We start from the raw sequence: 12,681 nt of genomic DNA, 5'->3' as shown, positions 1-12,681 counted from the left end.
GCCGACATCCTAGACCAATAAATAAAAGGGCTTACAAATAGCTTTATATAGGGATACTGAATTTCCACTGGATTGGGCAACGATCCCACGATTATTGATTCCGGTTGGCGAGGACAATAATTCTTATCATATATTTGGCTATAAATCAAAGGCTGCAGCAAAGAAGATGGGGAGATGGTGGGTACAAAAGCATGGGGTTGGATGTGCTTTCGAGTCTCCACCGGCGCCTTTTTAAAGTATTTTTTCTTTTCCGGGTCATAGATCAGACCAGGCAATTCACCGATGAACCCCATTTACATTGTGATGCCTCGAATATAAATTTCACATCAGAATACCCTTCAACTTGGCACACCCTAGCTTGGTTTAATTCAATTCAAACCGATTTATTTTATTTAATTTTATTTTATTGTCCAATGATGATGCAACTAAAATTTCATCCTTGCACTAATGGAATTGGCCTTCAATTCCACATGCAGACGGAAGCCATGCTGAGGACTATGTGAATTTTTAATGGGATAAACTTGAATCGTCATTGCCCTTAAAGTTTCCCTTTGCAATTTTCCCTTCCAGTTTGGCGTCCGAATATGCAAACGGCAGCCATTTGAAATACGAGGGGGCCACCCCGGTGTCCCAATATTGTAATGCCAGCTGGACGGCTCTATCCTGCAAAAACAGAGATGCTGGAGTTGTGGTTGGGTTTAAGGCGCGCTTTGCTTTGCCCACATTCTGCATTCGTGAATATGTAAGGAATGGATCTTCTGTTGGGCAAAATGCCACGAGGTCGCGATCACGAACGACGGAGCTATAATTAGAAAACACAAAAACGTACTAGGATCCATCCTCAAAGTAGCACACCAATTGCTGGCCGGGATGCAAGGATGGGATCGTTGCGCCCATGGCATCCTTAAATATTGCGAGCTCTTCAAACGGGACAACCTACAAAAAAGACGCCAAGGTTCATACCAAGGCCGGCCACCAAAAAGGAACGGAAGAGTCGTCCGGATCGACGAAAACAATCCGGTCTCTCCGCCAAGAGGTCATATTGTTGCGTGGAAATAAAAAAGATTTCAATTAAATTTATTTATTGGAGATAAAATTAGGAATCAGGGGCGAGAACACCCCGATCAACAGTGCGAACATCAAACATGATCCAGAAATACACCACAGATAAAATCCCAATCCAAAGGACTTGAACGAAAATACAGTCAGGATTTGGCAATAAATAATAACCAGCGTACTTAAAAAGAAGCACATGGCAAGAAAAGTAAAAAAGATCGCCAAAATGTTAGCCTGGCCGATGGAACACATTTTGGCGACCACCGAAAAGATCATAGTAGCGACAAAGGCAAGGAAAAGAGTATAAAGGATGATGTATATATCATATGGAGCGGGGGCGGAAAGCTGGACAGGCAAAAATGAAAGAACCCCGCCAGTTGGGGGTGTCATTGGATTTGCGAGAGAAAGCCTCTTCTGTTTGAGGATTTCCTTTAAGCTTTCCTTAAAATTCATGAAAGCATCTTTTTCTGGAGAAGATTCGCTATCTTCGCCAAGCAAAGACCGATTTGGGGAGTCGCTGGAGTAGTATGTATGCGACCACAGGTTGATCTGATTTCCTGGAGGCCCGAAAATCAAAACGGGCTTGATATTTATCAAGGCCGAAATGTTGCTGGCAGGCTCTGTATTATTTCTAAAAATCCCATCAAAAAACAAGACGAGTTGGCAAGTGATCGCAATGACCAGGAACTGCGACATGAACTTGGAGGGGGAGAACATGGCAAACGGAAATATTTTGTAATTACAAAAGGTCCTTTAAATATCAAATTTCAACCAATTGAATTTTAAATCCGAACTATCGATCGCCAGCATCTTGAACGGGCATAGATCTGGCAATGCATCACAAAATAAAGTTTGTCATCACAATGATAAAAGCGCACCATTTTGAAGAGTTGTGATGCATAAACACCTGGTTGAATATTCCCCGATAAGCGTTTCATCGTGCGATGTCATTTTGGATGAACCGCAGGGCGGACAAACGGTCTTCGGCAGTGTACTAACTCTCATCAACACCTGCATCGGCAGCGGCCTGATTGCAATGCCCTACGCCATTTCCAAATTGGGGCTGGTCCATGGCTTTGTTTGGATGCTAATTTGCACACTGATTGTGATGTTTTCGCTGCATTGTTTATCCATTACCGCCTGTTCGCTTTCAGGCCGCCAAACAAGTTATTTTTCGGCGGCAACAAAATATGCCCCAAGGCTCCGTTTGTCTGTTGATTTGTCGATCATCATCCAAGGCTGGGGTGTATGTCTGTCATACCTGATTCTTGTTGGGAATTCGATCCCTTCGCTGTATTTGTTTGTGTATTCTTTGTTTTACGAGGCTTACGACGATATGCTGTTTTTTGGATTTGAGCCCAGACAATTTAGCATCGTCGCAACGATGCTTTTCGTTCTATTCCCATTGTGCTGTCTTAAAACCTTGCGCGCCCTCAAGTTCATGTCAATACTGGCAATCATGTGCGTCGTCTACATCCTGCTGATGATACTTGCTTATTTTGCCCTGTTTCTGCTTTATTCTGACGAATCGATTTTCCAACTGTTCCGGCTCAACGTTGTCGACAGACTGCCGATTTCGCTTTGGAAATGGTCGTTTGAAGGCATTCTAAGATCGATTCCGATATTTATTTTTGGCTTCACTTGCCACCACAACTTGTTCAATATTTTTAACGAGCTAAAGCAGCCAAGATCCATCGGCAAGCTGAACAAAATATCCGTCGTCAGCATTGCCAGTGTTGGGATGATTTATTTTTTGATAGCAGCAGCCGGGTATGTTACTTTGGGGGACGGGGTTGATAGCAAATTATTTGATTCCTACGAATATGGGGACGTCGAAAACCACTTGATTTCCGAGTTTTCAATCATTCTTGACCAATTTGATCCTCTTCGCGTTTCCTTATTCATGGGGCGCCTGTGTCTTTTGCTAATCGTCATCTCGGCCTTCCCCATTCAATTTTATCCGATAAAAATCTCGATTCATAATTTATGGACATATTTTATGCACGATGCCGACGCTCCCTCTGAGTCACGACTTTTGGCCCCATTGTCGGATCTCGATATGAGCTCTCCAGTCTTAAGTCCACTCATCGGAGATCAACATCCAAAAAGAGGAATGCGGTCGGACAGGTTCCACTATTGCGTCACGTCCATTTATTGCCTCATCTGCTTGATACTTGCTCTTTTTGTGACCGAATTTGGCGCTGTGCTATCGCTCGTTGGCGCCACCGGTGACAATTACATTGCACTGTTTTTTGGTCCATACATTTATTTGCTCATTTCAAAAGGAAATCCGCCCACATCAAGGTCTTACTGGAAAGAGGCTTGCTCTTATTTTTTGATTTGTTTTTCTATCCTTCTGGGGATGATGGTTTTAGCTATTTTATAAATTTTATTGTCACTATCATCTCGACCGACCGAAGATAGGTAATCTTACACCACCCGCTCCGTTCCCATTCGTTCAGCCGCGCACTAATTAAAGTAAGAGTGTGCTGTGTTTGCAGCTTGCTGCGAGAATGTTGTGATTGGGTTAGAGAAAAATTGCGGCGATGACGCCATTCCAATGTTATATGGCAGCTGCGGTGAGGTTGAATATAATCCCCCGTTCATTTGCGGCGATTGGCTCTGTACAGAAGAAGATGCTGCACTGATGGCGACTTCTTCACCTCGAAGATAATTGCAAATATATCTAATCCGCTCAACTAAATCGGCCTTTTTACCGCCTGACGCTTGATGGAATTCTCTAAGAAAGTTTTTCAGTTCGACCACAGTTACATTTGAATAATCAATTTCATCTGCCCTTTTAAGAAAGTCCTTTTTTGTGCTTTGGATGTCCCCAATGGAAACGGTTATTTGAAATGGAGATGTCTGGGCAAACGATCCGGACGAGTGGTTTGGGGAATACACTCCGTTGTTTGAGGGTGGAGGGAACGAGGCTGAAGATGCCAAATACGCGGCGGCCGCTGCTACTTGGTGTTGTGCGGAAAAATTCCGCACCGGAATGATCCGGTTATCATTTTTGTGGTGGAAGGGAAGCATCAGCGGTGTGGTTCTTTTGATCTCTGTTTGAACATTGGGCTTGTGCGAGGAAATCGGCACCTTGATGGTGGCTGCAGCTCCCTGTGCTCCCGTCATCACCGGGTGGTGTCCGCTGAATATTTGAGGTTGTCCAAAATATTGTTTTGAACCCATGTTTACATATGAAGCCGGTGTGTTATACGCCCTGTTAAGGTTGCCAGTAGAATGGCTATACAAAGGATATTGGTATTGCATAGAGGAGGTAGCATCGGCGCCATTCCAATTCTCCCTAAAATAGCCATTTAGGTCGGAATCAGAGCTCATCGGAGGTAGAATGAGATCGCCCATTTCTCCGATTGAGCTGTTTTCAAAGTATTCAACGGGGCGCGACTGGTTTTTGTTAATTTCAAGAGAAGATGTGTCTGTGATTGGGCGGATACAATCCTGAAGCGACGGGGGGTCATTGTCTGCTGGCACCGGTAGTTTGGAAATGAAATTGGGGTCGGATAGGTCAAAATTACAATCGAACGAGTCGAACATGCCCGGCATTAAAAAGGAAGAGGCCAACTGGTCGTCAAAAAGAAACTGGTCTGCCATGAACATGTAGTCGGTTGATGTGTCATGGCCGGAAAGTGTCGCCGGTGTTCCCTGAGGCAATGCATTTGAGGAAGCAATAGAAAACGATGCCATTCGAGAAGTTGATCTTGTTTAAATATCGACTAATGGATAGAAAAAAGCCCAACTGTAACGTAGCTGACGCCAAGAAAGATACTTATAATAGGTTCCATGTAAAGTTCGAATGATTGGAGTAATTTGAAAAAAAGGTGTCAAATTATTTCAGAGTTTTTCAAATGGCCGGCCAATCGAAGTGGTCCATATTGACTTGGTAACGCTACTGACTGTTACATTGCCAACATCGGCATCATTCCAAGAAATGGGCTTGCGCGCCGAAAATCAAACGCACACAAAGCCTGCATACTTACACAACGAGCGAGGCGTACGCGCGTGAGAACGGTGGTACGTCCGAATAGGTTGATAAAAATTGGGGAAATTGTTTCTGTTTTAAATTTACATTTACATTTAAATTTAAATTTAAATTTAAATGTAAATTTTCAACTTTATGGACTTTGTTTCGCTTCCGCTTGCTCTAGAACATGTAAACGAGGAGCAAGATAGGGGTGTTCTCTATATAAGCAGAATCCCGCCCAAAATGACGCCCGGAATTTTACGAGAACTATTAACGCCGTATGGAAAGCTCAGCAGAATCTTTCTTACGCCCAAGCAAGAGCATTCGACAAAAAAGAGACAATCTCGAGTAGATGACCGCAAAAAGCCATTCCACGGATCAGGGTTCGTCGAGGGATGGATTGAGTTCACCTACAAAAAAGATGCCAAGCGGGCGGCAGAGATTTTGAACTGCAATCCCATTGGCAGAACCGGGAGGAGCAAGAGATTCGCAGACGATCTATGGAATTTGAAATACTTATCAAAGTTCACATGGTCGCACCTTACAGACCAGTTGGCCTATAAAAAGGCAGTCCGAGAGCAACGGCTCAATGCCGAAATTTCGCAGTCGAAAAAGACAAACCAGCTCTATTTGCAAAAGGCGGAAAAGGCGCGGACAATCGATGCCATGGAGCGGAAGCGTGCGCAGAAGCAGCCCGCAGCAACCGAGCCAACGCCAAACGACACTGCTCAATCGACGTCATCCCTCATTTCGCAGATATCAAAAAGATTCCGACAACGCAAGCCGATCCTTTGTACAGATGATGGTGACAATAAAACCTAACCAAAAGTCGGCATGTTGAGTGGCAGTTAGTTTATTGCAGTGTTATACGGCAACAGGTTTAGCGATCGATGGGCCTCTAGGCTTTGATGGAGCGGAAAAGCTCGAGAGCAGCTTCTGCAGGAACAACGGGGCCATTGTATGCGGAGACAGGTCCACAACTGTTGAGTACAGACTTTAGGATGTCTTCGCCAGAAGGAATAGCGGCGACCCCGTCCCTGGGCCGTTTCCGGATTGCCTGCATGGCGGCCGTCTGCGCTGGCTGCGATAATGGCATTGCATCTGATGCAAATCCACCCCGATATGGAGCGGGCGTCCATGGGGCATTCTTTGTATTCGTGGTATCCTTCATGCCAACTGCGTCGTGCAGCGAATCGGCCAGTTCGTTTCGATCTAAAAAAAGCGTCCACCCGCCATCTAAAGAAAAGTGGAATCGATTACTTTCCGGAGCCTCCTCTGCAATGAGCCTATTGCAGAGTTCCTTTACGCGCACAAGATGCCCGTAATCCCGTTCGTGTCTAATCAGCATAAGCCAAAGTTCTTTGATTGCACTCTTGTTAGAGGCGAGAGAGCGCAAGGCGCGCTCGAAAAGGCTCTTGATATTGGACTCATCGAGTTTTATTAGCAGCAGCTTCATGTACGAGATGACGAACGTAGGTTCTTCCGAAAAAAGTTTCATTCCCAATTCGAAAATCTTGAATGCAATGCCAGGATCCTTGCCCACGAAAAACTCCATGTTAGCTGCAAGCGTAAAGATTTCATGCGTGCAATAAGGCAGCTTGCGCGCCCGAGCAAAGTATTGTCGCGCAAGAGGCAGTCCCTGAAATAAGAGAAGATACTCACCTGTGTTCGCCGTGCGAATCGAATGGCGTGTTTAAGTGTCATACAATGATCCCGCTTCAGGCCTGCCAATGAGATCGATGGAGCCACTAGTAGCCCCGGCCCTTCATCCACCGTGAAGGGCTGTGTATCAGTTCCTTTGGACGCAGACATGCCATCTTTAATTGGAGCCTCGCGCCGCTCAACTTCTGCAATGGCAAGTGAAAACCGACAAAGAAGCGATTCAAGTAAGGCTGTGCCCACTTTGACATCTTCACTCGTTTCGTATGCTTCAAGAAGCAGCGCGTGAAGTGGAACACTGAAAATAAAAGGCATCCACTTACCTGAGAGACAAATATGGCAGGGCGTGGTCGTGAAGGTCGGAAATGGCAGCCTCGCGGGCTCCAATGGTTCCACTTCCCACCAAATATTCAAAATAATGGAACCAAAGCTGTTCGGATGAGTATGCATGGGCGAGCGCACTACGAAATGCCCAGCAAATGCGCTCATATAGGCTATCGGCAGCCAAAGAAAGGTGGTTCTTCATTTCCCAATCAATCCATGCCAACAAAGCACCGAGCTATGAAGAAAATCCCTTTACAGCGTTACCTATGGCAAGCTATTGTTCTGATACCTGTTCGCGGTCGCGGGCATGTGGGAGTCCATATCCGACAATGATACCCCGAGTAATCTTGCCATCTTCGTGAAGGGCGCGCAGCTCCCGAGAAAGCGCCCGGGCATTCATGTAGGCGCCACTACGCTCCGCAAGGATCTTTCGTCCAGTAACCTTGTTGAGGCCGTTCTCAAAAAGGTCGTATTCACGCCAAATGCCCTCAACACCAATCATCGGGATGACGACGGCACGTTGGTAGAGTTTTCGCAATGCGTCCAACTGTAGCTGCTCTTCGAACTGATTTTCTGTCTACGCAAGATCACAAAAACGCCCTCACCTACGACAAGTCAGCAAAATGAAGCACCTTTTTCTCTTTGACGAAGCGGATGTAGCCCATCCACAGGTTGACGGCGTGAACGTCAAAGCCGACTTGCGAAACCGCCTGTTCATAAAGTGCCTCTACACTACTGGGCAACTCCTCAGCACCCGGCCTTTGCAACCATGTCAGATAATGGTCCCAGACCTGTGGGCTCAGCGTTGCCTGTGCAGCTGCCAGGAAGATAGAGGCGGTCTGCACAGACAGGGATTCCAATAAAACATCTGAAGCTCCTGACAAGGGCGTCTCTTCTGGCTTTCCCAAGCGTGCAAGCGCAAGTGCAATCCGCTGTGTCCAAACAAAAAGCGACGTAGGGTACTGACGCAGCGCTTCTGCGAAAATTTGATCCTGCAACTCGAAACAAGCAGATGAAGAATCCCTGCATAGCGGCAACAGATGTGTCCACAGCTCTGTATCATAGGCACGGTCGCCCTTAGCCAAGGCAAATAGCGCTGAGGGGGCTTCTTGCTCCAACATGACCATTGCAATTACAAATTAAATTTTAGAAACTCGAGTTGCCACTCCAGTGCCATCATGGACGAAGAGTGTGACCAAAACTATGATGATGTCATGGACTATGGCGCAAATATTCCCAAAGACGCTTCGCTTTTGAATAGCAATGTCGGCTTAAACACTAGCCATGCACCCATCAATAATATCCCCCATGTAGACGGCTCTCACCATGCTATGGCCGCAGCTCTAAGCGGCACCATTCAGCAACCTGGGCAGCTTTTTCGTGCTTCACCGCTCTCTGCACTCATACAACAACAGCAACATCGTGCATCTGCGCTGCGCCAGCAGCTACCATCCTCGCATTTTCTCCCACTCGGGGCTACTAAATACCCGACCGCTGACGGGGAACGGAGGCCTCCTCAAGTAACACCTACATCGACATCTATTCCGCCCGCAGAGGCAACCCGATTATCAGAAACCTCTCTTGAAGCCAAGTTTGAAGAGGACAAGGCATTACTTGAATTGCTTCGTCAGCTTGAGCATTTTACGCCCATCATCCCTGACCCTCTCATGGATATGGTCATGGCGCGCGCGGGTCTCGATTCTCCAGATGTCAAGCTCAAGCGGTTGCTTGCATTGATGGCACAAAAATTTATTACAGACGTGGCACAGGATGCCATGCAGTACTCGCGGATTAGGAGCAATGGCGTTGCTGCACCCGCAACCACTGCGCCTACATCCAAGGCCGACCGCAAAGCATCTAAAGAAAGGCGGTTCGTACTCACTCTTGAGGACCTCAACGCCGCGTTGCAGGACCATGGCGTCGTCTCTCGGCGGCCGCCATACTACCGCTAGCGAATAAAGAGAGATTTACTATGATCCCCAGCATTGTGAGACAAGGAATTTTATTGTGGAAATAAGTTATTCGATTTTAAACTCTGGAGAGAGCGTTGAAAGTACTGCAGTAGTGGTCACGGTAGAGGAGATACCATCGGCGGTGCCAATGTCACCTTTGATACCGTCTGACCCATCCTTTCTTGCACAAATTGGGTTGCTCTTTCCAACAAGCCCGGTCAAGCGAAGCTTTCCGCTGCTGGCATCTTCGAGAACATTTCTTGCGGCGGCTGGGAGATCTGGAATGCCGCCCTTCCGCATTCGCCCTGTAGAGCGAGCAAGAGCTCGCAGAAATGCTTCGGGTGAATCCGGCGCCATAGATCCCACAAGACCATAATGAGCCTGAAGGCTATCTGGAGAAATTTGGCCCCAGATCTCCTTACGCACAGCTTCAACAGGATCTGAAATGCGTTTAGAGCCATTCTTGCGAATATTGGTCTTTGCATGAGGAGGCTCAGACGCTGGCTTTAAATTAGAATCATTACAAAGGCTGCCCTCCACCGACATAGAAGTATACATCGGACATAAGTCGGTATCTGACCCTTTGTTAGCTGTAAGCGCGGACCGTTTGACCTTGGAGCTCGCACGTGCGGCCATGGCTTCTGCTATGACAGCATCACGGAACGGAAGCTCTTTTGGGATGCCAGGATCCTTTCTTCGCCCAGGTTTTGATTTTGAAGAAGATCGGCGATGGTGTTCGTGAACCTTTCGTGTAACTTTAGCACGATGTGCAGTTGTGAGACGCTTGGAGGCTCGCCGTTGCTTCACCATTGAAAACAATTTTTTTATTTAATTTAAATTTTAACTTGGCCATGGAGGCTGTGCTTACCCTTTACCAGCTGCTTCAAAAGTAAATTGCAGAAATCTGCTAGCGACATTGAGAACATTTGTAAAGAATATGGCTGCCTTCAATGCAAATAGCTATACATACTTGAAATCATATCGATATAGCTTTTCGCTGCTTTTTTCAAGGCGAAAAATCAGCCGTGGATCGCTAAAAGAAAAGACCACTTTGGCGAGGAAATGGGAATCTCCTTGCTTGATTATAGATATTTTGTAAAATTCTTCCGCAAGTAAATTATCATCTTGATCGCAACCAGAGAATATGTAAATTGTGCACGTAATCCAGTAAAGGTATTATATTCCATTGATCAAGAAAGTATTTTCCGTAAGCCACTTTGTAAGAGCAGACTTTATGGTGTCATGAAGTGAGCTGGCACAGTAGAAGACCATTCTCAACGCGATTTTGATAAATTATATCTATTATGGTGCATCATGGTGTTATAAAGCTTTACCGCAAAGAGAAAATTGTTTATCTTGCACGAGATAAAAATTTCAGACTAACCGACCAAATACAAAAGATGAACTATCGTTCAAAGGAGAAGAGTTCTCTTGAAAGTCCCATTGAGATCATGGTGATTTGTTGTTTAAAAAATTAATTTAAAATCAACTCTGCTGCAAATTAAAGAATAGTGTGTCTACTGAACTTGTCACAATAATTTTACTGAATTACTTGGATGATGATGATGATGATGCGGCGGCAAAGGGGTTCAGTGCAATCATAGCCTTTTTGTTCTTAAGTGGATTATGCTTAAGAGGTGCCTTGGAGGTTCTCTTTGGATATATTGGTCTAAGAACAGACTGGATTTCCTCTGAATTGATAATGCGCGAGATATCTGGATTTGAAATCACAGGCTCAGGGAGCGAGTAGTTTTTCTTGGATTCAGATGTTTCTCCGCCGACACCATAGATTGCGTCAAGCTTAGAGAAGGCAGATTGGGTCCAAATAACAAATCTACCGAGATGGCCACCAGGTGCCAACTTTAGGAGATTCAAAGCGGTCACTGGGAGCAGCTCAACGCCAGGAATGCTTCTGAAGGCTTTGGTGATGCCCTGGTCCTTTGAATAAACAACAAGGGGGCCTTTTCGCATTCTGAAGCGACGGTTACGCATTTTGCCTTTTCCAGCACGAAGTCTTTTTGAATCAGAAACTTTCTCAACGTCTGCAAATGCGTTTACAGCCTTAAGAAAAGCAACTGCGGCCTTGGTAGTCGAGATAGACTCGAGAATATCTGACACAACAAGCGGAACTTCGCGAATGCTCTCAATACGATGCCCGCGAGCCATCACAAGCGAGGGAACAGCAGAAGCTGCAATCGCTGAAACAACGGCATAACGACGTTGATTGATGTTTACACAACGGTGCCAGCGGCGCCATATTTTGGTGGGTGCAAACATTCTTCCGCCTCGACACATGTTTCCGTACGCACCCTGACCAGCACGATGAGTACCTCCTCCCGAAACACGCGGAATACGCGAGACTGCACGACCAGTTCCCCAAGAAATAGCAGAGGTCTGGTGGCCAGCAATTCGGGAGACAGCGTATGGCTGTCTGCTGTTTTTGGCCAGATTGGTATGAACAAAGTTTACCACATCTGGGCGAATCGGGCATTTGAAGACTTGTGGAAGAGGAACCGACGCAATGACGGTCTTTCCGTCAACCTCAGAATAAGAGTGGACCAATGGTCTTGCAATAGAAGCAGTCTACAAATAAATTGGAATCGGATAGAAAAAGTTGAAATAAACATTCAATGTCAAAAGACTAAATGTATGACAGATGCAAAAACAGAGAATGGGAAACAAGAACCGGCCTCGGCAACCTACCATTTGGAGATTAATAAATTTAATTTAAATTTAAATTTTACGTTGAATTCACTAAAGTCCCCACAATACTGGCCAACCCATAAAATTTCACGTTTTGCACAAACAAGTTCAATCCGAAAACTTGTGTTTTTATTAATAAGGTATTAAAGCCTAAACACTTTGCAAATATCGCGGTCTATGCTTAAAATGGGAAAAGAAGGGGGCTTCAACACCCGAACTTCCGAATGCCCATTAAAATAGCCTTCTAAAAATAGGCTTGCTGGAATTTTATTGGCGCAAAAGTTATTAGACACCGGTCCGGATGGCCTTATTGAGGCCAAAAATTGATCGTGATAATGGAAAAATAAATATTAAAAGTCAGCCTTTTCATTGCATAATAAGTATCTTGAATATTATTTTCTATATGCAGAGATTGGTAATAAAAGAGGGTGCGCTGCATCTATTATGAGTCTAAATCGATATGTGCATTCCAAAGTCGTCGGATGATGATTAATAAAACACTATGTCTATCAATTACCAGAGTAAACTTCAAACCTCTTAAAGTTAAAAGTAAATTTAGGATCTTAAAGACTCGATTTTAATCAAAAAACGTCATGCATAAGAAGTGCCAATAGTTTTAATCGAAATTCGATTAAGAGGGCATGCGAACTAACTGGCTTTCGAAATAATTACAAGCATCTGATTGGATGAAATTTAATTTGTCTTAATTTAAGGCTAGATGAAAAAAGATTTTCCATTTCCAAACAGGAAACCGATGCAATAATTGTTGTCGTTGGATAGCCAATTTAGTGCGCTACTTTTAGGAAAATTTATTTTTTGGAAATTTTTCTAGGGTTCATTAAACCAGCCGATTTGTGGCGGATAATAAGTTTGATACCAAGCATGACGACCTGATGAGTAATCTTCGGAGTTTCATTGGCTATGTGAGCAACTATTTAATTTAATATTCCTATTGGATGCAAAATTTCCGGTGCAAAACAGTCTATAAAATGAACCCTAGAAAAA

General features: G+C 45.0%; 9 protein-coding genes across 9 annotated transcripts; 3 read left to right on the top strand and 6 right to left on the bottom strand.

The window, feature by feature from the left end:
* Positions 1-507: 507 nt before the first annotated feature.
* Positions 508-1,041, bottom strand: DI09_132p90 (uncharacterized protein; the record flags this gene model as incomplete). Its single annotated transcript, XM_013383798.1, has 3 exons — positions 508-802; positions 856-920; positions 964-1,041. The coding sequence occupies 3 exons, from the start codon at positions 1,039-1,041 to the stop codon at positions 508-510; spliced, it is 438 nt and encodes a 145-aa protein (XP_013239252.1).
* A 55-nt stretch (positions 1,042-1,096) lies between these two features.
* DI09_132p80 (uncharacterized protein) lies at positions 1,097-1,773 on the bottom strand (the record flags this gene model as incomplete). Its single annotated transcript, XM_013383797.1, has 2 exons — positions 1,097-1,188; positions 1,239-1,773. The coding sequence occupies 2 exons, from the start codon at positions 1,771-1,773 to the stop codon at positions 1,097-1,099; spliced, it is 627 nt and encodes a 208-aa protein (XP_013239251.1).
* A 319-nt stretch (positions 1,774-2,092) lies between these two features.
* DI09_132p70 (vacuolar amino acid transporter 6) lies at positions 2,093-3,442 on the top strand (the record flags this gene model as incomplete). The annotated part of the gene is made up of 1 exon (XM_013383796.1): positions 2,093-3,442. One exon carries the CDS (start codon positions 2,093-2,095, stop codon positions 3,440-3,442), a length of 1,350 nt encoding a protein of 449 aa, XP_013239250.1.
* Positions 3,443-3,525: 83 nt separating this feature from the next.
* DI09_132p60 (uncharacterized protein) lies at positions 3,526-4,761 on the bottom strand (the record flags this gene model as incomplete). The annotated part of the gene is made up of 1 exon (XM_013383795.1): positions 3,526-4,761. The coding sequence occupies one exon, from the start codon at positions 4,759-4,761 to the stop codon at positions 3,526-3,528; it is 1,236 nt and encodes a 411-aa protein (XP_013239249.1).
* Positions 4,762-5,191: 430 nt separating this feature from the next.
* Positions 5,192-5,860, top strand: DI09_132p50 (uncharacterized protein; the record flags this gene model as incomplete). Its single annotated transcript, XM_013383794.1, has 1 exon — positions 5,192-5,860. The coding sequence occupies one exon, from the start codon at positions 5,192-5,194 to the stop codon at positions 5,858-5,860; it is 669 nt and encodes a 222-aa protein (XP_013239248.1).
* A 76-nt stretch (positions 5,861-5,936) lies between these two features.
* DI09_132p40 (Suf-domain-containing protein) lies at positions 5,937-8,148 on the bottom strand (the record flags this gene model as incomplete). Its single annotated transcript, XM_013383793.1, has 6 exons — positions 5,937-6,274; positions 6,299-6,677; positions 6,701-6,995; positions 7,021-7,256; positions 7,311-7,586; positions 7,654-8,148. The coding sequence occupies 6 exons, from the start codon at positions 8,146-8,148 to the stop codon at positions 5,937-5,939; spliced, it is 2,019 nt and encodes a 672-aa protein (XP_013239247.1).
* Positions 8,149-8,199: 51 nt separating this feature from the next.
* DI09_132p30 (uncharacterized protein) lies at positions 8,200-8,973 on the top strand (the record flags this gene model as incomplete). Its single annotated transcript, XM_013383792.1, has 1 exon — positions 8,200-8,973. One exon carries the CDS (start codon positions 8,200-8,202, stop codon positions 8,971-8,973), a length of 774 nt encoding a protein of 257 aa, XP_013239246.1.
* Positions 8,974-9,039: 66 nt separating this feature from the next.
* DI09_132p20 (uncharacterized protein) lies at positions 9,040-9,890 on the bottom strand (the record flags this gene model as incomplete). Its single annotated transcript, XM_013383791.1, has 2 exons — positions 9,040-9,774; positions 9,849-9,890. 2 exons carry the CDS (start codon positions 9,888-9,890, stop codon positions 9,040-9,042), a joined length of 777 nt encoding a protein of 258 aa, XP_013239245.1.
* A 631-nt stretch (positions 9,891-10,521) lies between these two features.
* DI09_132p10 (ribosomal protein L4) lies at positions 10,522-11,679 on the bottom strand (the record flags this gene model as incomplete). The annotated part of the gene is made up of 2 exons (XM_013383790.1): positions 10,522-11,556; positions 11,677-11,679. 2 exons carry the CDS (start codon positions 11,677-11,679, stop codon positions 10,522-10,524), a joined length of 1,038 nt encoding a protein of 345 aa, XP_013239244.1.
* Positions 11,680-12,681: the final 1,002 nt, after the last annotated feature.

The sequence above is a fragment of the Mitosporidium daphniae genome (assembly GCF_000760515.2).
Source record: "Mitosporidium daphniae strain UGP3 chromosome Unknown contig-132, whole genome shotgun sequence".
NCBI classification, from domain to species: domain Eukaryota; kingdom Fungi; phylum Microsporidia; genus Mitosporidium; species Mitosporidium daphniae.
Note: the sequence above shows the minus strand (reverse complement) of the source record. Positions and strands in the feature narration are given on the sequence as shown.